This window comes from Cryptotermes secundus, unplaced genomic scaffold (assembly GCF_002891405.2).
Source record: "Cryptotermes secundus unplaced genomic scaffold, Csec_1.0 scaffold526, whole genome shotgun sequence".
Classification (NCBI taxonomy): Eukaryota; Metazoa; Arthropoda; class Insecta; order Blattodea; family Kalotermitidae; genus Cryptotermes; species Cryptotermes secundus.
Window position 1 is genome coordinate 905,946 of NW_019721013.1, and position 21,614 is coordinate 927,559.

The following is a 21,614-nucleotide window of genomic DNA, read 5'->3' on the forward strand; positions in this document are numbered from 1 at the left end:
ATGCTTGCTACCATTCAGTCCAGAACCTTTTGTCTTCTCGTCTGCTGTCCAAAAACGTAAAAATTAGAATATACAAAACTATAATTATGCCTGTGGTTCTATATGGGTGTGAAACTTGGTCTCTGACATTAAGGGAGGAACATAGACTGAGGGTGTTTGAGAACGGGGTGTTGAGAATATTTCGACTGAAGAGAGATGAAGTGACAGGAGGTTGGAGAAAACTGCATAATGAGGAGCTTCATAACTTTTACTACGTGGTAGTCATTAATTTCGTGGACTGTGGTTTTATCGCCCCACATTACAAGGTATTCACATACACTTACACAGATTCACATCAGCCCTCAAAATAGTTGCCATTGGAGGCTATGCAAGTCTGCCGAAAACACTGCTGAAACACATTGGTAGGAAATTCCCGTACGGCGTCTCTTGTGGCACTGACGACCTCCTCGGACGACTGAAATCTATGACCACGTAGCTTTGCTTTCAAGCGGTGAAAGAGAAAGAAATCGCATGGTGCGAGATCAGGCGAGTACGGAGGGTGTGGCAAAGTGGTGACCTGTTGCCTTGCCAGTTCCTCTTGGACAAGAACAGATCGATGTGCAGGGGCACTGTCTGGTAGGAACAGCCAATTCTTCCCATGCCAAACATTTTGCTGGGGGATTTGCCTAGTTTTTGGCAGAACTTGATGTTTGCTTGTAGTTAAGACTGCCACATTTTCGATTTCCGCCACTTGCATTTACCTGCAGTTCACAATAGAGGCCGTAGTTCTGCTTACACAGCACTTTCTCTTGCTATGACGAGAGATGAACTGACAGGTCATCACACTGTGCCTCAACCTATCCGCTGTAGTGCACTGCAGTGAAGCTATGCGGCCAGTTCACGAACTTATCGACTATGGTGGTATTTGCCTAGTATACTTAGAATGATCAAATCAAGGAGGATGAGGTTTGCAGGGCATGTAGCATGAATGGGGGGTTAAAAGGAATGCATATAGGATATTGGTGGGACAGCCAGAAGAGACCACCAGGAAGACCAAGATGTATGTGGGTGGTCAATTTTAAAATGGATCTTTGATAGGATGGGGTTGGTATGGATTAGATTGATCTGAGTCAGGCTTGGGACCAGTGGAGGGCTTTTTTGAACAAGGGTTCCATAAAGTGCTGGGAAGTTCTTGAGTAGCTGCACAATTGGCGGCTTCTCAAGAAAGGCTCAGCTCCGTGAGTGATGATGATGTCTGAAAAGTGCTGAGGTCACAGTAATAGTCCCAGGAAGAATGGGTCCCTCTGCATCACCCTCAAGCCAACTCTAGCCATTCTGTTTACAGTAATGCCAGTAATAATCATGAGACAACCTTCGCTAGGAACAAGCTTTTTTGTTTTGTTGACATAGGCTGATGGGAAATGCAAGCGAAGGGAGTGGCAACCCTTAAGTGCCGTTGTCACCACCAACCACGGAGATTATTTCTGTAACCTCAGTGTAGTCGAGATAAATTATATGGCACCTTTAATTTCAATATTTTATATTCATTTTGATTACAATTCTTAAATTTTATCTTGTAATTATACCCATTAAATATTTTGTATTTGTTCTATTACCACAGTTGATATAACAGTAAGCCAACAGACAGTTACACTTATTTCCGTGCACAGGTAGGGATGGTCCCCTATGCCACAGTGTGAAGACAACATTTCTTCAAACCGCATCAGTACACTAATGTAACATAAAGCAGCATTTCCCAAATAGGGCAATCAAAGAATGAACACTTTTATCCATAGTACAGTGGTCTTTATTAACCCCTTCAATACACCTTTAACATACATCATAGTCTTGTAATGCTATCTGGATGTCCAAAGGGATAAAACTAACTAGGAAAATATTAGATTCATGAGGTAACGATTTGGCTTGTCACAATGCCACAAGTCAGGCTCGTTGCCGGACTTGTCACTTGAAAGGACTAGCAAACAGATCCACTGCAAAATGAGAGGTTCCAACTGAATTAAAGTTTTGTCACTCAGGACTCCATTTCATAAAGCCCATTGACAATCCCAATATGCCCTTAAGTAAGGTAGTGTGCTTGGTTCAAAGTGTGGGACTACTAGGCTGGTAATTTTACTAATGACACGCATAACAAATCACGGACAACTGCAGGGCAAAGCTCGCGTAGCATCCACCCCTTCATCTCATTTAATTTAGCCCAGAGCAATCCACTCTAATCCCACATACAACATGTTTATGATGATAGAAGTTTTGGTTGCATTTTCATTCTGGCCTGACAAATGTGAATAAACCAACTGAAAGCTGAACGAGATTTTAGCCATTCTCCGGCATGTCAGAACTCTGGGTAAAGTATGAACTGGAATATCAATTTGAATTTCAAGCTCCTGTATTTTATTTCAGTGTATCTATCAAATATACTTTACATAAAATTATAATTAATGATTAAAGATCAAAGTAACTTCTCACTGAGTACCCAGCCAAGCACAGGCTGAGATGAAGCTGCGCTGCCTGGTCAGGCCTATCGCGCGCCTCACGGGATGCAGCAATGGCAGACAAACACCATACAAATATGGAGTGAAACAAGCTCCAGTGCCACTCTGTTCACCATGATCTCACATGATGACACCGCCCAGCACTGGACTGAACCAGGGACTTCATGAAGAGAAGTCAGGGTCTAACTGCCTCAGTTATGGCACAAAATGCATATGACTGTGTCATTAATAAACACTGCTCAGTAAAATTTGGATAGAAGTGACTAACACAAGTAAAGCATGTCAGAATCTTTTCAGTGAGAACCACACAAACTCTGCATAAAGTGCCTATCTCAATTACTGAAACAGAAAGAAAAAGTCCCTTTGCTTAAATAAGCACCATGCCATGCATACATGTGAGGGAATGGAGGTATGGCTCCATGAATTAACTTCAGGACTAAATTGAGGTGTGGTCAGCTTCACCCCCCTCCAGTTTATTCCACAACAGTCCCTGGGACCCAATGGATAGAAAGCTGCATAGGCCCCAAAGCTGGTCTGCATGCCCCTGCCCAAAACTGAACTCCATTTCCTCTACTTTCCAGCCTGCAGCCTCGTAGTCACTGTACTGAGCTACAGAAGTGACTTTTAACCCACTTATAGGACATCATAAGAATGTGCGACAGTAGTGTCACTTGGAATCCAAGGGGGAAATGAGAAAAGCGGTATAAAAGAAAATGTCAGAATCCTCGACTAAGTGACAAGTCAGTCACGACTCACAAAATAACGCCCATGTAGGGACTTTTATGTGCACACTGTATTATGAAGCTACATGTTTCTTAGCCTGCCTCGTTTGGGAAATGCAGATATAAGGTAAAACAAATAGTTATTTATTTAAAATGTTACAATGATAGAGATATCACTCATTTTGCATATGTAATGCATAGTATCAAAGGTGTGAGAGTCACTGCATCCTCTTCAGAGTGACAAGGAAACTATATCACAATTATTTCTTCGTAGTACTACATCTGATATGACTTTATACTTTACTGGACAATATAATGTCCCCAAATACTTGTGTTCCAAGGCAACACAAGCTTTAACAATACTGAAATATTTTCACAGCCTTGCACAAAAGACAGCTGCTAATAAGGTGCTGAACTGTCAGTGATCATTTTCTTGCAGCTACAAAAAGCTGTGAATGCTTAAAACAAAGAAGATATAGTGAGTTTATTCCTACAGCAGCAAAGTTATAGACAATATACAAATTAACTCATGTTGCCGTGAATTAAAAAAAAAGTCTTTGTTTGCTTTAAACCACTGCAGATATGTGGACTGCTATCTCTAGTGAGCCATAAAAGGAATAAAATAATAAAGCATCGTCAAAACAAGACATGCTGCCCATATACATTGAAATTAATGAATCTGGTATCATACAAGTGTAACAGCTGGCAGTTTATCATTGGTTGGTGATACACCCTGGCAGGGAGAAACAAAGGCTGAAATTGCAGCTGTTGTAGAATGTACAGAAACGGAACACTGCATATACAAGGACTGCACACTGAATTTGCTTTTATGTGAAGAACAACTTTCTTACTTCATTAGTGCTGCAAGTGCAGTTATAGCAATACATATAGTCATTTGAAAGTACAGCTTCTTTTGGATGGTCCTGTATATATAAGTAGCTTTAATAATGAAGAGCTTCCAAGTTTTGCCTGAAACTATCAGTGTGTGCACTTCAAAATATAAACGTCCATATTTCTTCCCCACCAAGAAACTGATCAGCATAGAAAATAGAAATGTTACAAATTTCAGGAGAAGGGAAATATTCTGTAGTTTAGGTGAGCCATCTTATGAGCAGCTGAGAAATACTCCATTGGGACTGTACCTATGTTTTGTATTTATATGACATATTCCACATCAAACAGTCATTTTGACTAACTCTGGAATGCTATATGTTATGTTATGTAATATGCGTCATGCTTTAAATGCATCTAGAGGACATTAAACGTCTTACCTAGTCAAAATAAGGCAAAGTCACTGTACCATAGTTTCGAATCTAACACTGCCTTGATGACTTCCAAATTATAAGCCATATGTGAGAACAGATATTTACCTTTGCATTTTCTTTCAAAGTTCTAACTGGGTGTAAATTTACAAGCATTACATCATCTGCTCAAGTGGATCGCAATATGTGCGCTGCAGTGTAGTGCCTAGTACAACAGTACTGGTGGAGGGGGGGGGGGTTAAACTTTGCCATGAGTGAAGTTCTGTACTGCATACACAAATGTATGTACATTAGGCAAAGCCATAACCAGTACTGACAGATGTGACCTTATTGCACAATGCTATTTTTACTTCTAAATAGTAACATAAAACAATTTTTGTAATTTTCTTTCTTGTTTTACTGTTCTTGTTGTGCAATGTCCGTACATGACCACAATACAAACTTGAAAATGGCCCAGAACAATTTTTAAAGTAAAGATTGTATTGCCACAAAAAGAATTCTGTAAGTCAGCACTATACAATTTCAAAACAGTGCACAGTAACTTCTAATCCAGAGTATTACTGTCTTCTGCAATGTGACCTTGCGCAGTCTGGTTGATCGTTTATAGGAATATGTAGTTGGGAGGCGTGGGAGAAACCAGCAGAAATAATAATAGTAAATTGATAAATTCTCACGGTTTCACACCCGGAGAGAGTAATCCCCATGTCACCAGCCTGACAGCCCACTTTTCTTCATTTAAATCACCATTTTTGAGAGGCAGAAAGTTACTGTATGTACCGAGACCCCTAGACAGCAGCTTTACTAAAGGACCGAGGACAGTATGAATTTTGTTCTATCCTGCCCAAACAAATTTCAGGAATGTTGTGGCTCTACTAATGTCAGGATAACACAAATTCCAATTGAATCACCTGGAACAGTGTTTTGCAGAGTTACGTAAAATGGTTCTCCCTTTCATATGACAATGTTACAACCATTACCTTGTTTCTCCACTCCACGTATGACAATGTGCCAATTCTTTTGGCCAACAGACATACAATTCCAACCCAGGTGCTAAGAGAACACCTTTCATAACTGAGATGACCTTTTCCATTGTGTCTTCATCGTCATTTACACAAAATGCTTCAATACCAATGTATTTAAAGTCATCTTTCTTTATAAGTTTACGTAATTCATAGAGACATTTTTCAAAATTAACGTAAGAGAATACATCAGTCTGTTTCTGTCTCACAATAAGTCCATACAGAACTTCATTTTTCTTCTCCAAACGTATTATATCTCTAATTCTCTTCATCTGTCTCTTGTAATCCGGCAGGAAGTTGAACTTACAATCAAGGGTTTTTCCACAATTATCCACACTGCCATCTTCAGAACCAAAGAACAGAAGGGCTGTCAGACTTTCAATGTCAACCAAAGGGTACGGCTGGTGTCGAACAACAAGGGTCTTTTTGCTTTTTGGATATTGGTCTTCTTCTTTCTCTGGCTGAAAAATAAAAATACAACAATTTTACTGCCTTTTATACATGCATAAAACTACTATTTCATAAACTCAGGGGTTCCATGACTTCTGGGCTCGTGAGACGGTAAAATAAGGACTTGGCACCAAGAATGACTATGCTGGCGAGGACCAGCAGCAATTTATCAGACTCTGACTAACTCACAAAATGGCCACGCCATAGCTCAAGCAGTTAGTTGCCGGCTTTCCACCGTGGCGCCCCGGGTTCGTTCCCAGGTCTGGTCAAGTGGGATTTGTGGTGGACAAAGTGGCACTGGGGCAGGTTTTCTCTGAGTACTTCGGTTTCCCCTGCCAATCTTCATTCCAACAAATTCTCCATCATCATAATCACCCAGGGCAGGCTACAATAGGCCAATCAGTGGCCGCCAAGCTGAGTGGACCCAGTAGGATTCCACCCCCCACTAAGTGAAACTCATAAGATAATTTACAAGATCCACCCATAGAATAAAAGACTTTATAAAACATGGGTTTAATGCACTACATTAGAATCTAGTGTCTAGAGGCATCTCCAAGTCTCCCTACTTCCTGTCACTGCATCTCTGTAACTGTAGCCAAGAGAATGACATGCAATTCACAGTTTACTCACTTCCACTTGCCTGTAGGTTCTTGTTTTGAAAGCAGTTTTCCACTTAATTTGCATTTCATGATAAATAGTAACTTCACTTCACATATGCAAACAATATCAGGCCTCACAAAATGGAAGTAATGCATGAAAACAAGAGAGTATTTACTCATTGTGAGTCACTGTACACCTCTGCACCAGAGCCGCAAACTGCTGCTGGCCCCCGCCACCACAGCCATACAATGTGGCTAAATGGTTGCTACTTGTTATAATCCTTGAAAATTGTTACTAAGGTAATCCATCAACAAAGCCGTTCAAGTTGCTTCAGCTACCTAGTATGATTGCAAGGCCAACTTTATCTTTCTTTCCTTTTTTTTTTTTTATTGCTAGTGGGATGGGACTAAGTCCCTTGTACTGCGGCCACTTCTGGCCTATTGTACCAGCCCTAGATGATAGGTGAGGGTGATTGTGGAGCAATTGGTGGAATGAAGATTGGCAGGGGAAACCGAAGTACTCAGAGAAAACCTGCCCCAGCGTCAGTTTGTCCACCATAAATCCCACTTGACGAGACCTGGGATCGAACCCGGGCCGCCACGGTGGGAAGCCAGTGACTAACCGATTGAGCTATGGCGTGGCCTTCTTTCTTTCCTTAGTGAAGTAAGTAAAAGTAAAGGTATCCCTGTAACAGGCCGTGAAGGCCCATAGTGTTATGAGATGTTGAGGTTCCCACATTTTCTAGACAATCAGCTCACAGATGGCGGTAAGGTTGTCAGCCCTATATGCTGGCCGCCCTTTACCCCCAAGAATATTCCTGGTACTCATTTCTGTTAGAGGCTGAGTCGACCCCAGGACCATAGTGCGGCTGGAAGGATTAGGTCAATTGAAAAAATCCAATGACCTTATCAAAATTTTCATACTTCCCAACATCAAAGCAATGTCAGCGTCTAAATAAGTTGTTGTACACCTCCCAAACAGTCATAATTACAGAATTCTACACAGACATGACAAATCAGAAACACTGAGGAATGCATTACCCTGCATTCTGTGTCTGACATTCAGTTCAAGCTGCTTAATAAGAACTAACAAATAAATACATAAACTTAAGAGAATGAATATGATTTATACTCAAAATGTGAGATCACATTTAAAACTGGACACTGCTGTTGTGCAGGGCACTGTACTGAAGCTTCACACAATGCGTCGTTTTACTTCTTGTTCTTCTTTTTTCCTTTCTGCCCATTCCGTTTCTGTAACTTCTCGCTTTTCCTGTTTTGCTTCCCTTTGCTCTTTATCTCATTTTTATGACAAAGCGAAGAGCCTTCAGAACTGCTTCTTGAATGGTCACGGGTTCCCCACCTCTGAAATAATGTCCACTGTCACCTCTAGCACCGACACATTCATAACCAGTTCTATAAGCACCGTGACACATTCATAACCAGTTCTGTAAGCACTGACACATTCATAACCAGTTCTATAAGCACCACGACACATTCATAACCAAGTTCTTTAAGCACTGACACATTCATAACCAGTTCTGTAAGCAATGACACATTCATAATGAAGTTCTATAAGCACTGCCACATTCATAATGAAGGTCTGTAAGCACTGCCACATTCATAACCAGTTCTATCAGTCTATGAAACTGACAGACTATTCCACCATAAAGCTTTCTTCTGGGGCCACCCAAAAATTCCAGTGATCAAATCATCATACAAATAAATTCAGGGAAGGGGGGATACTGAATTTCAAACAAAGAATATGATAGAACAAGTTTTTCACAGACAAAATTACAGTTCATTACTAATTATATTTTTACACTGCTAAATCACATTTTACTTTTCAAAGCTTGGGTCCTGAAACATTTTTGTTCTGATCAAGAGGCCCTTGGAAGTCTGGGGAACACAGACATATTAAATACATACCGTATTTACACATGTATAGGCCGCAGCACAATTTTCAGACAGAAATTATAGAAAAAATAATTTTCTTGGAATATTATTTCAGGAGTAGAACACCCTGTATTACTAATTATGAATATATATATATTTTTTAAATGAAGTGTGATTTCGAATATTTTGAATATAAGCTGCACCCCAGTTTTCCTCTTGAATTTTTGGCAAAAAATGTGCGGCCTATACATGCGTAAATACGGTATTCCTCTGACTGGCTCAAGTCTGTGTACAGTGACCTCAACCAATGTGTTATCTAAGGCTAGGGCGGCAATGTCAGCAATGACTTGGCCACTTATCACTGCACCCAAACCAGACCTCAATCCCACCTGCTTTATGTAATGAATACTGAGGCTATTACTCCCACCTGGAGTAAAGGTGCTAAGTCACAAAGCTAACAACTGACCTCTACCTAATGCCAAGGTTAAGAATGGAGCATTTTCTTCTTTTTGTGGGTTATTTTACAAGGTTGTTACAACTATATACCATGAAATGGTACAAGTAGCCATGGCCAACGTTAAGCTCACCTGATTGTAGTTGTAGACGGTGATGCTGATGTCAAGCTCAGAAAACAATTCTTCAATCTTTGGCTTTACTTCTCTCCATTCCAGCCTGTCCAGTCCACATCCAATTCTCGGCATAGCAAGAAACTTTACTTTGTGCTCAGCGCAGTGATTTCTCATTTTTTCCAGTGAAGAGACCAGGTCTTGGAAAAAAGGCTTCTCATTGCTATATCTTTTAGTTACAAGATAGTAAATGAATCTTCCCTCGTGCTCCAGGACTGCGATGTGACCGACACGTGCGCGCTGGTCTAACAATTCACCGACCCTCTTAAAATTCTGTCTGCAGAAAAATAAGACTTAATTATAAAAAAATATCAGCTTACTCAAAGTTGAAGCACAGACAACAGTGCTAATGAATTTGAGGTTTTCATGGCAGTGACTATGAATAATGCTGTCTTCTGGGATGTGGTGCTGTGTAGATCTTGTGTAAATGAACGCTTGAGAGGAACGTCATTTTACACAATATCTACATGGTGCCACATCCCAGAAGACGGCATTCTTCCTAAAGAATCATTGTACAAAGAATTACAATTACTCTACTTCCTACTGGCATTCAAGCAACTCCTGCCAGCTATCGGGGATTACAGCCTCATTAATAATAAATATGCATGTGACAGACTTACTATTCAGTTTGAAATGAGATCAAAATAATTTGGGGGGGGGGGGACTGAATAATCAGGTGACAATGACAGCTCTCTCTACTAGAACCAACTACAGTATGACACTAAGTTGCTGTTTCCCAGTTCACAGCAGTGCGCTACTTATCTCCTCTGACAGTGGTATTACAATCCTACATACAGAGACAGCTGCATTGTGGGCAGAAAGAGGGGGAAGGGCAGAATTTGCTGGGGAGCTGATTCTTGCTTGTATTCTGAACCACTATGATTCTCATGGATCAGAGAGTGTGCAGTCGGGCGGCAGTCCTGTTTGCCACACGAGGCCTGGCGTTGTCATTGAGGAGAACCACATCATTCACGCGAATCCCCGGCCGTGACTACAGTCATTTGGATGGGAGATTATGGATCATGCACCGTATAGTCCAGACCTCACCCCCAGTGATTACCACAGGTTCAGTTCACTGAAGAAGTTCCTGGCAGGCCAGAGGTTCATTTTTGATGCAAAAACTGCTGTCTGGCAGTGGTTCCACGCTCAACCGGCTGAATACTACAACAGTGGCATCTCCAACTAGTGGTGCGATGGGACAAATGCCCAAACCGGGGTGGTGACTATGTGGAAAAATAGTCAAAGGTGCTTAGAACACTGCCTGTATTTTGATTTCCCTGTATGTGTATTATTGTGGCTGAAAAAAATAGGGGCAAAGACTTTTCAATTTGCCTTCGTAGATACTGTAACGTGTCTGGAGTAGACACTTCCATTATAATGCAATAACAGTAGAAAGTTGCATAGTAATATCTGTAGCAATGAGTGTTCATTGCATAACGCTCGATAAACACCCTCCCTGTTAGGCGGTGGCGTCACGCAACAGTAGGGTGTCTATTGCTAGGCAATGCGTAGTTACACACACCCGACAACAATACCTAATATCTGTTGCTGAGCAGCAATGTGTTCTCTATGTGGTCCGTGCAGAGCCTATATAAGGAGCAGCGAACACTATTCAGGAGTAATAGTAGAGTAGTAGTCACCCGTGTGGAGGTGGGGTCGAATACCTCCACTGCGACCCTGCGAGTTGTAGGAGGTGACAAAAAGGGAAGTTTCAAATCTGAGACAGTAAGATATGGTCGTGAGTCACAAGGGACTTGGATCCAAGAAAGACTGCACTGGCAAGAACCAGTAGCATATATAAAAGACAGACCCGTCCTCTCGTCAGAGAGGGCATCCCAGAAGAGCAAGACTGTAACTATCAAACAGTAACAAATATCTGGTCGTGAGCCCCAGGAGGGGGCTCGACACCAAGACTTACTGACTGACTGGCCATCAGTTGCAATGTAACTTGACTCTGACTTTGACTTTGATTCAGGAGTAGTGAGGATTGAGTAAGAGTATTTATTTACTAGAGAGTTACTAGTATGGAGTGAGTGAGTATTCAGTATAAGTTGGAGTCTTAGTATAGCCACCATTGAAGACAGTTGAATGGATTTGCTGGGATATAGTGGAAGCAGTAATTGTGATATTGCAAGCGATAATAATTGTGAAGTGTGAGAGGGTAGAAGCAAAGTGCACTAAATATTTGCTACAGCCTTGACTTACGTGAAGTTATTTGTCATGTGACATACCCAACACGTGATAATACTACAAAGAAAAACACACAAACTTTGATGCTAGTAAGGAGGCTGGTCTAGGAGTTAAACACAGAGAAACTAGGTATACAAGTAGGCTGCCATCTCATTAGCAGAATGCAGGGCAAAATTACATACAGCTAACAGGTGCTTTGAAAACATGGCACAGTTGAAATATTTGGGAACTACAGTAACAAATCAAAATATGATGCAGCAGGAAATTGAATTTGGATAATGCTTGCTAGTCTTTAGTCCTTTCGTCTTCTCATCTGCTGTCTAAAAACATAAAAATTACAGTATACATGACTTTAATAATTTTGCCTGTGGTTCTGTATGGGTGACATTAAGGGAGGAACATAAACTGAGGGTTTGAGAAAAGGTGCAGAGAATATTTGGATGAGAGGGGGGNCTTCATGACTTGTAGTATTTGCCAAGTATAGAATGATCATGTCAAGGATGAGATGGGCAGGGCATGTAGCTTGACCGGGGTTGAAAAGTAATGCATATAAGGATATTTGTCAAAAAGCCAGAAGGAAAGAGACCTCTAGAAAGACAAAGGATGTAGGTGGATGGATAATATTAAAATGTATCTTAGAGAGGACGGGGTGGTATAGACTAGACTGATCTGGCTCAGGATAGGATACCATGTAAACATGGTAATGAACCTTCGGGTTCCATAGAATGCTGGGAAGTTCTTGAATAGCTGCACAAGTGGCAGCTTCTGAAGAAGGGCTCAGCTCCATGTAGTTAGTTGGTTATAGTCAACTCAAAGCCTCCTTTTAAGTGCATATTCACAGTTTACACTTTTTGTATTATATTAACATTAATGGACATTCTTATTTTTGACTCTAGCATCTGAACCAGACGATTGTGAAGTCCCACAAGTTGTGAAACACTGGTCTAAGTTGAGTAGATGCCTGACTGAACCCGCTCATCCCCTACTGGTCCACTTCCACGCAACGCTGGGCCTCCAAGCGACTAAATGTATCTATAAATACATTCTGAAGTAGGAGCACCACTTGCCGAGTGATATCTGAAACAGAAATCTATTCGATCCTCACCCAGCTGACTGCATGAGAAGAGAATGCACAGTCTGTCAATACAATACCATACAAATGATGGAAACATCACTCAAATTGTACACTTGCCTGAAACTCACTGCAATGCCACTTCCCATTCTCATGTCAGTTGCCACACAGTGTGCCAAAGAATATTCCTTAGGAGCTGTAAAGAGGTCACCATCCACTTCCTTCACAATTTTGTACTTCTTGTTACCTCTGCTTTTACCTGAAAAACCATTTCTTCAGCTTACTCTTCTACATCATACACACATCTCCATGCATGCAATGTTTGGTTTCACTGACATCAGAAGACATGGTCTGCCATGCTCTCGAGCTGTATACACAGTACTACAGTATCACAGCAAAAGCCATGACTGCCCCTCTTACTTACCACTTATGTCACTTGACTCTATACAACCTCTGCAGTAGAAACAGTGTCATTAAAAATCTAAGAATTTAATAATAAAAAAAACATGCTAAAATATTCAGTCCTCTAGAAGAAACACATTTTCTTGCCATGTTCCAAATTTTTAATTTCTGACACTGTTTAATACTGGAAAGTCAAAATTTTGCTATCATTTTTTTCAAGAACAGAAATGGGGGAACACCCAAGGTACAGAGACATCTGCTTTCCCCCCAATGTGCAATGCAAATGTAAAATGGAGATCATCTAAAAACCAATCCAGGATTCAACAACACGCCGCTTTGCGGAACATTTACATTTCAGTGTTCCTTTCGGAAGGCAACTGCATCTGGAATTGCTACAAAAACCGTTACATATGCAAAGACATTTGGGAAGTAGCACATGCTGCCCTTTACTACTGAAGAATGAATATTCAATTCAAACTTAATTCTAGAGCCCTAAGTTCAATGATATTTAAAAAGTCCCACTTAACAGAAAACCTATGTCTGCTCTACAAAGACCAATCTGTTAATCTGTTTTGGGGAATGATATCTATTTATCCTCAGAAGCATATAAAAACATACATGCACTGTGTAGGCAAACTTAACACCGTGTTAAATAAGGTGGTAAATATGGCAAACACTGTCCTTTAGCTGCTTCACTGGCATTCCAGAAACTTGCAGTGATTCAAAGACCTCCCTTATAGTCTAGTGGTCAGAGTTCCTGGGTTTGATTACTGGCGCTACCAGATTTTCTGCTAAGTAGTGGGTCTGGAATGGGGTCAACTCAGCCTCGTGAGGATAACTGGGGAGCTACTTGAATAGAGAAGTAGCGGCTCTGGTCTAGAAAACAGAGATTAAAGGACATGGGGGATCTGTTGCGCTGACCACGTGACAGCCTGTGCCCACAAAAGTTGGCACTAAGTTCACTGACAAGCGGCGGTCGCTCAGTTAGTATAGTCCGCTTGCTGACTACAGGCCATGGAGTTGCAGTGATTCACTCTCTGCTCCTACTCAGGATACAGAGGAAAACTTTCAAGCTCAATGCTGTTAAGTGTGTCAGCTTTTGCGAGATGGTGGTAGCATGTAAAAGACTGGTGCAGCTTTCTGCATGCAGTATCAATGTGTGTCAGGAATCATAAACCGAGTCTGTAAGTCACCAATGAGTAAAAGTAAAGTAAAGGTATCCCTGTACCAGGCCGTGAAGGCCCATACGGTTGTGAAATGATAAGGACCCCACATCATCTAGGCAATCGGCTCAAAGACGGTGGTGAGGTTGTCAGCCTTACGTGCTGGCCGCGCTTTACGCCCCAGGAAAACTATTTAATTAATTCCTGCTACTCATTTCTGTTAGAGGTTGAGTCAACCCCAGAGCCATAGTGTGGCTGGAGGGATTAGGACAACTGAAAAAAATCCAGTGACCTCATCGGGACTTGAACCTGCGACCTTCCGGCTTGTAGCATAGTGCCTCAACCAACTATGCTACCGCGTACCCCAAGTCACCAATGAAGGGGTTAAAAATCCTGAAAGAAAATATTTATTACCTCTATCATCTCTGCTCCATCCGCTGTCATTATCCTGTGGTCTTCTATTATCCTGCCGTCTCCAGTTGTCAGTGTCTTGTCTCCCTCTCTTATAACTCTCCCCTCTCCTTTCTCTGCTGTGGTCTTCTACAGCTCCCCTTCTGTTCCCTTGCTGCATTCCATCATCCCAATTTTCTTCTCCATCCTCCCTATTAGGTGCCAAAGAAAACTGTGAGGTGTGTGAGTCATGAAACAGAACTGCATTTGGCCACACATTCTATGGGGCTGAAGGTGGGTTGGGTGGCTAAGCACTGCATGCAACTACTCTCATTTTCCTGGTCATTCCTTTTCTCAGAAAAAATCAGATCGATGGTATGGCTGCCTAACTACAGTGGCCTCTGAGCGAGTCACTCACAGGTACATCCCCTTTTCTGTTCTCTGCTATGCAACCTGTATAGGTGGGACCATCGATTTTGGCCGGTGGATCTCTGATGTGTAGTGGTCTACACAAGTCGGCGAGCCTAAGATTGGTGAGCATGTGCAGCGACACTATGTTGTCTAAGTAAGAAGGTAGACGTTGAGCTCATAGGATCGCTGTTATTAGTAGATACTGTGTGCTTTTCCCATGTGCCAGCCTACGAATGTTCTCTCTGCAGACGAAGCATGTTCATAGCATAGACTCGCTCTCATGCGCCGACAGTGAAGGACACCGGCCAAAACGTACTGGCAGGCTTATACATGTTAAAGCATTCTGACACCAGGTGGGGGGGTGGGGGTGGGGAAGAGAAGTTTAATACATACCAACATACAAAGGTATAGGTTATTTTGCGGACACTGAAGAGTGTTCATTTATCACACAAATACAGTAATCTTCTGTACTGTCAGTTTACAAGCATATACAGTTTCTCTAATGAGCCTCTGTATGGATATATACTTACGTCTGTGAATCTTCAAACCAGTCTCTACCTTCTGCAGGCATCGGAGTTCCCAAGGAGCTCCTCTCTTCCGCATTACAAACATCCATTCTGTTGTCGTCTTTATCTTCATCGTTTGTTGTTGTGTCACTGTGACTTCGCTGCTGAAAAGATATGAAATTTTGTGTACAAGCAGTGGATCTGAAACCCTTAGAGGGGGGGGTCAGGGAACTGCATTTGTTTTCACAGCTTCGTCAATGCCCTCCTTTACGATGAGAAAATTAACATTTTGCTATGATATGCTGCCAGGTTCTACTCACACCGGATTTTTTGCACAATTCCATTCCCCAATGCAAACTACTTCTTGTCTGATATGTCAATGCCCCAGCTTCTGCTTCAGGCCCATTAATTTCAGCAGCAAAACCACAAAGTAAGGGCAAGTAGGGGCAGGGCAGAGCAGGACTAGGAGAGGGGGAAGGGACTTTCACCAAAACCACTGAAGAGGTTCCTTCTCCCATACTTCATTTACATTTTCAGGGCTGATAACAGTTCTAATATTAGAAGACTACCATGCTAGGCCAGTGCACACGGTAGTAGCGTAGTTGGTTGAGGCACTACGCTACAATCCGGAAGGACGCGGGTTCAAGTCCCGATGAGGTCGCTGGATATTTTTTCAATTGACCTAATCTTTCCATCCGCACTATGGCCCTGGTGTCAACTCAGCCTCTAACAGAAATGAGGGATGGCTGGTGCATAAGGCTGACCTCACTGCCATCTGTGAGCCGATTGTCTAGAAAATGTGGTAACCTCAATATTTCACAACCCTCTGGGCCTCCATGGCCTGTTACAGGGATAGTTTTACTTTGCTTGTACTATGTTAGGCCAGCTACAATGCAATACTGCTAAGCGGCAGACTGACAGCATATCTGAGAGACTGGGGAACACTGACTGCACTGCATCTGAAACCAACATCAGTCGACTGTGGGTGTGGGCTTAAGCCCATGTGAAAACATTTTATTTTGACATAAACCATGAACTTGTGTACTATTACACTACATACAATGAAAAGCAGGGTTGATTTTGTACACAAATAAGGTATGTCTAATGGTTGTTGTGTTATTCTGTCAAAAGTTGGAAATAATGTTACCTCTAATTTTTTGCTCGCTTTCATATTATGCACCAAGACAGAGACATTTTCTAGTTTTAAGCCACAAGACTTAATTACATTATTATTAGAAAAAATATCTACACAACACAATTTTAGTAGCCATGGTGATATGAGGCCTGGGATTTTGTGCCCCTGATTAATAAAGGACCATGAAATCTACTTACCCCAACAGGAAAACTGCTACTGCGTTGGTTCTTTGCACTGCTACAATCATAGACTGCCTGACTGTCAGAGTTCTTCTGCCGAGGGGTTTTTAACTCTGCAGCACCTTTAGATACCGCACTGCACTTTGCTTCATGATCGGCATGTTGCTGCTTTAACAGACCTATATAATAGTCCTTCTTTGGATGAGTATAAACCATTTCTCTTAAAATAGGATTATCATGCTGACATTCCAGACACTTATACAGGAAACTCATTCCACATGCTGTAGTGCCACTGCTGTCTGCTGGCAGTTCTTCATATTCAGACTGTGCTGAATGTTCTGTCTGAGTGCCAGATGCCTGGTCTGCGACAAGATGTGAGCCACCGTTTGCATCCTGACTTTCTGGCTGATTTCCGTCATCTGGCGACCCCATTTGTTGCAACGAATCTTTGTTAACGTCGACGCAACTTTCATGCTGATGTTTCAGCTCACTTATCACAGGATTTCTTCCCTGTCTGGCTGCTGGAGTCTCTTTGAAGTTTCGTGGCTGTGTTATGTTATCGGCTACTGGTACTTCCTTTTTAGCTGACCTACTGCTTCCACTTGACCACTTCCTACGATTTCCTCCTTTATGGTGCTTACTCATGTTGTTCCCTTTGAATGGTGCCACTACTGCACCTGCAAAGTAGAACTTTCTTGTTCATGTAAAACACACACACTCATACCAAATAAGGATATATTTCAGACAGATACAGAAGACTGCTTTCTTCATAGTCACTGCCATGGAAACCTCAACTCTTACATACTGTCTATACACTGATGTGTTTCTGCTTGAGAACTCCTGGAGAGATACTGACAAACATTCACATGAATGTTGCATTACTGGAGGCTTCCCCATTTTCTTGGCATATAGTGTTGTACAATTAGTAACATCAACATGGCAGACACGTAAATTTGTGTGGAGGGGGGGGGGGTGACTATAGTGCAGCTGCTGAAATGCAATAACCACAAGAAGGGGGAGGCAAGTAAGAAACGATATTATCCATAGAAATAAGAGAAACCATGGTCATTTCCAGGTTAACAAATTCTACAGCCTCATAAAATGCACTCTCTTGCACAAAAGGAAATTAAAAAAAAATGCCAAAGAGCACATGCAAATTACTGTACAGCAGAAACTACACTACTTGGATCTGTGGTTTTCATGATGTAGCTACTGTATGGTGTTCAGGGATGAAATGCCATGAAGACGAAAGTACATGACACACTGGAAGAACAGCCATCTAAGAGTCAACATGGGCAGATGCAGTTTGTCTTGTGGAGAAATGTCTGGCAGGCAAAACCTTTGTCCGACTGGTGAATTTGGCCAGCATGTGTTGACAAAGACAAGATTTGTATCTACCTCAAGCTAATTTAACTATTTATCAAAAAGGAGTTTATTATGTGGGTATAAATATATTTAATAAATTGCACATAGAGATCAAGAACACATCTAATAATTTTAAAAGGTTTAGGGCTGTATTAAGGCATTTCCTGACGTTTTATACTGTGGATGAATATCTAAATAGATAACTTTTATTATTGCTGTATTCATTGTACTGTCTAGTTGTGTAATAAATATGTATGTATTCTATGCTCTATATTATTTTATGACATTGTTCTATATCCATATTTGGATCTCTTGAACTTACAATAAATACAAACACCCCTGCCTCTTGCCCATTCTGTCATCTTTCACTGTATTGGCCTATGCAACAGTTTGGAAACATGGTACCATCCGAAGTACCTCTACGTTTATAACTGAACAAAAGCGAGATGTCATGATTTAGGAAGTTACAAAAGACATCAAAACTTTGGTTAAGATAACATGTACAACCACAGCCTGTGTAGTAACTAAATGCAAGTATTCTGTGTATATAATAAACATATGACTGTTACACTTGAAAATATTAATGTAAGTAATAAGTTCATATTTCTCTAACATTAGGCTGTTACTTTCTGTGAACTGTGTAATGCAGAGTACTTGTACCAACTTTGTGTCAGTTCACATTCACCTCATCAATAAATAATGACTGATAAGACGATATGATCATCGGCTTTGCATCCAATCCTGAAACTGGAAGACCGCGTCTGTATATACGTTCCCTGTGAGAATGGCCCATTCATACCCCAAGGCACTGGGTTCTCCTTTTATAACCTTCCATGACCTGTAGGGCTACAGTGGAGGTATTCTAACCCACCTCCACATGTGTGAGAAGTGTGTGTGCATATATGTTATTGTGGATGGAGACTGTGAGGGTCAGTGAAAGGGAGGAAAAACAATTCCGTTCCTTAAGATTTCTTCAAAACCTGATATAACATTTCTGTAGTAAGGTAACTCTGTCATTGTTTTAAGTAGTAAACACATGACCTTCAATTTAAACTCTGTTAACATTTTTTTATAACATCTCTGAGGTTGTTATACCCTGGATAGGCAACCTTACTGATGAAGTTCTGTATTCAATGAAATATTCAGTATGATAGTTCTGATTCCCATTGTACATTGAAAATATAACCCACACTTCCTAATAAAGTACTGATCTATGTCACTGGCTGATGATGACATAACCTCAATTTTTTGGGGGGCATAGTTTACAGACATCTGTTCCATGGCTCAACGTCACTGCTTATGTCTATTCTGTCTTGTTGGCACCATGCTGAGAACCTGGTGAAGAAATCATTTGTGCAACCATACCCCAAAATCCATCTTTCTACCAAAGAACTCCCATTTTATTTTAACTGTGTCCATCAGCATTTTAATGAACCTTCTGTATACCAAAGTAAATGCTAAATTACTATACCTGCAAATCTGAATCTAAATGTGGCTGGTTTAGGAAACAATGTAACAAGCATGAAAAACGTCATAGGTCTAGTTTCCATTCATTAAATAGAACGTAGAAAACTATTTTCAACCTACAATCGTAATAAAATAGACCAATCTTACTTTTATCAAGTTTACCACTTTGCTTCCCCTTCTTGCGTTCCACCTACGATTACGGAAACGGATGCCCTTAAATTCCTACTTTACGACACGAAACCTTGTGACACGAAAGTGACGCAACTTGCTTGTTATCGGGGAAGTCCGGAAAATTCCATCTGCAACAGCATATTTATGGTTATACTCAAAATTTTGTCAAGAAGTGTCTGCCTGATAGTAAATATATGAATGTTATTTTTACAACCATAAAACAGTGCCAGCATAATTATTAACAATGATTTCAGAACCTACAAGCAATATATATACGTATTAGAAATTAACTTGGATCAAAATTTGAATTCTCACAACCTATTTTTAAACGATGCAATGTGAACGCACTCAAACTATCCAGCTACAACAATGTATATAAAGCTATCAGTGTATAAGACAATAAAACACTTCACCCAAAAAAATCCATTCTGCCGATACTAACATTCTATGGCGCGCAGATAAACCTGTGAATGCCTTAGGCATTTATAGATAACAGAGTACAAGCAATGTCCTTGAAACGGAATGAAAGAACTCCCAATCGCGATATCACGCGCTATTGTGCGTGTTTACATTTGTGCCATACCAGTAGCCAGGGCGCCAAATGTCTCGTGTTATGTGAAAGAATACGTTTGGAATCATGTGAATCTCGGCACAATTGAAATTATGTAAATGGAGGAGTACGTCGTTTGCTAGATATGCGAAAAAAAAATTATGAACATTGCACAGGCCGCTTCGCGATCCGTCTGATAAACTGTGAACACCAAATTGTCCATCGTCATAACGGTCATAACCCTCGGGCGGGTGCAATAGACCAATCAGTGGCGTCAGTGGCCGACGAGCCGAGCGGTGCCGAGGTGCCGAGTGTACCCAGCTGGACTCCACCCTTCATTATGCGAATTATTTTATCTATGGCCGTGGGCTTGATCCGTGGTTAGCACGGCTAGTACAATCACCGTCGATCACGGTTAACATTAGAAATCCGTAATGGAGGATAGAACTCGCTAGGTGTCAGTGATCCAGTGATCAACGTTTGGTTTGGGTTGGGTGGAGGGGCGGACGTAGTGTGGTTGTTGTTAATGAGTGTATAAAATAATCCGTAATCTTAGAATGATCGCTTAGCTTGTGAAAATAGAAATGTTTAAGAAACTGGTGGTGTTTGATAACGGGTAGGTGAGAAGTGATGATTTTGTGATACTGTTGTGGTGAAATGATACTTAACTATCGCTTTAATGTTTAGTCAGAGACTTAAGGGATATATGTCCCAAATTGTTCCACCGAAAGTAGTATTGTCATATACCGAATAATGGACATGATGCATGTTTTAAGGTACTTCTGGCTCTTGACATTATTGAGCCCTATAATCAGCATGTACCAAAGCGCTGTGTCAATTATAGATTATGTTCATTGAGACTCTCCTTGGCTCCATGTCTACTCCACAAGTAGCTGACCTTCAGAATACCCAGACGAATGGGCATACAGTATTATATTTAAGCATCCTGTTGCACTCTACACGATAAATGATACAAATTCCGTCCTAAGTGCAAACAATATATATTATATGTCCTTGATCTTGTTCTTTCTACACTACATGTTTCGGCCTCTATCGGCCATCATCAGGTGTATATTCTTAACGTTGCTGCCACACTGAACCCAGTCTAAAATTTAACGTTTAAAAACACAATGTCACATTCTTCGTATTATCAACATCTACATCGTTGATATGTGTCTGGTATGTAGATTATGTTGCACACGTCAAATTTGATATTCTTGTAGTAGCATTCAAAAAATCTTTAGTTATGATGTTTTAAACCTTTTAAAATTTTTCACTAAATTTTAAATTTAAAATTTAAAATTCTTAGGGTTACTCGCCCTATGTCTAAGTGCTGGAGCGGCTAGTTCTTGTTTTCACACTGTACAGGTGTTATCTGTAATATACAAATATTCGTATTATTATTTTATGTACGTAATACTTTCTTATGTGTGTATATTGTTATTTGTACTTACTTAATGTAGTCTTCTTGTGTGGGTGCCGCTGCTTGTCTGTACTACGTGTGCTGTCTGCTGTATTGTGTGCTGTGTTTTATGTTAGTGAGTGTAGGG

At 41.0% G+C, this 21,614-nt stretch overlaps 2 protein-coding genes across 12 annotated transcripts in view; one reads left to right on the forward strand and one right to left on the reverse strand.

Annotated features, from left to right (window-relative positions):
* Positions 1 to 1,502: 1,502 nt before the first annotated feature.
* LOC111875267 lies at positions 1,503 to 20,311 on the reverse strand. Of its 9 annotated transcripts, none has more exons than XM_023871365.2 (8): positions 19,957 to 20,088; positions 19,491 to 19,642; positions 16,530 to 17,188; positions 15,222 to 15,361; positions 14,305 to 14,492; positions 12,446 to 12,584; positions 9,025 to 9,340; positions 1,503 to 5,953 (listed from the first exon to the last, which is right to left on the reverse strand). In XM_023871365.2, the coding sequence occupies exons 3-8, from the start codon at positions 17,154 to 17,156 to the stop codon at positions 5,447 to 5,449; spliced, it is 1,917 nt and encodes a 638-aa protein (XP_023727133.1). In that variant the 5' UTR covers positions 17,157 to 17,188; positions 19,491 to 19,642; positions 19,957 to 20,088; the 3' UTR covers positions 1,503 to 5,446. The 9 variants fall into 9 exon arrangements, 8 of the variants coding, with proteins under 8 accessions (XP_023727133.1, XP_023727137.1, XP_023727135.1 ...); XR_002844699.2 differs by lacking the exons at positions 19,491 to 19,642; positions 19,957 to 20,088 and adding exons at positions 7,691 to 7,906; positions 19,348 to 19,463 and having other exon boundaries at positions 5,865 to 5,953; XM_023871369.2 differs by lacking the exons at positions 19,491 to 19,642; positions 19,957 to 20,088 and adding an exon at positions 20,098 to 20,311.
* A 36-nt stretch (positions 20,312 to 20,347) lies between these two features.
* Positions 20,348 to 21,614, forward strand: part of LOC111875266 — a 23,897-nt gene continuing 22,630 nt past the window's right edge. For all 3 annotated transcript variants that reach the window (XM_023871359.2, XM_023871361.2, XM_023871360.2), the window contains exon 1: positions 20,348 to 20,680. The gene's annotated coding sequence lies outside the window, so the exon portion shown is untranslated. The remainder of the gene's footprint in view (positions 20,681 to 21,614) is intronic.

Bases quoted from the DNA above. Each gene is read 5' to 3' on its own strand.
- LOC111875267 (XM_023871363.2), bottom strand. From the start codon at position 19,426: ATGGAAACTAGACCTATGACGTTTTTCATGCTTGTTACATTGTTTCCT. The intron at 17,189-19,347 runs GTATAGTAATTT...TCTACTTTGCAG, and splicing joins ATTTAGATTCAGATTTGCAG to GTGCAGTAGTGGCACCATTC. The intron at 15,362-16,529 runs GTAAGTAGATTT...ATATCTTTTCAG, and splicing joins GTAGCAGTTTTCCTGTTGGG to CAGCGAAGTCACAGTGACAC.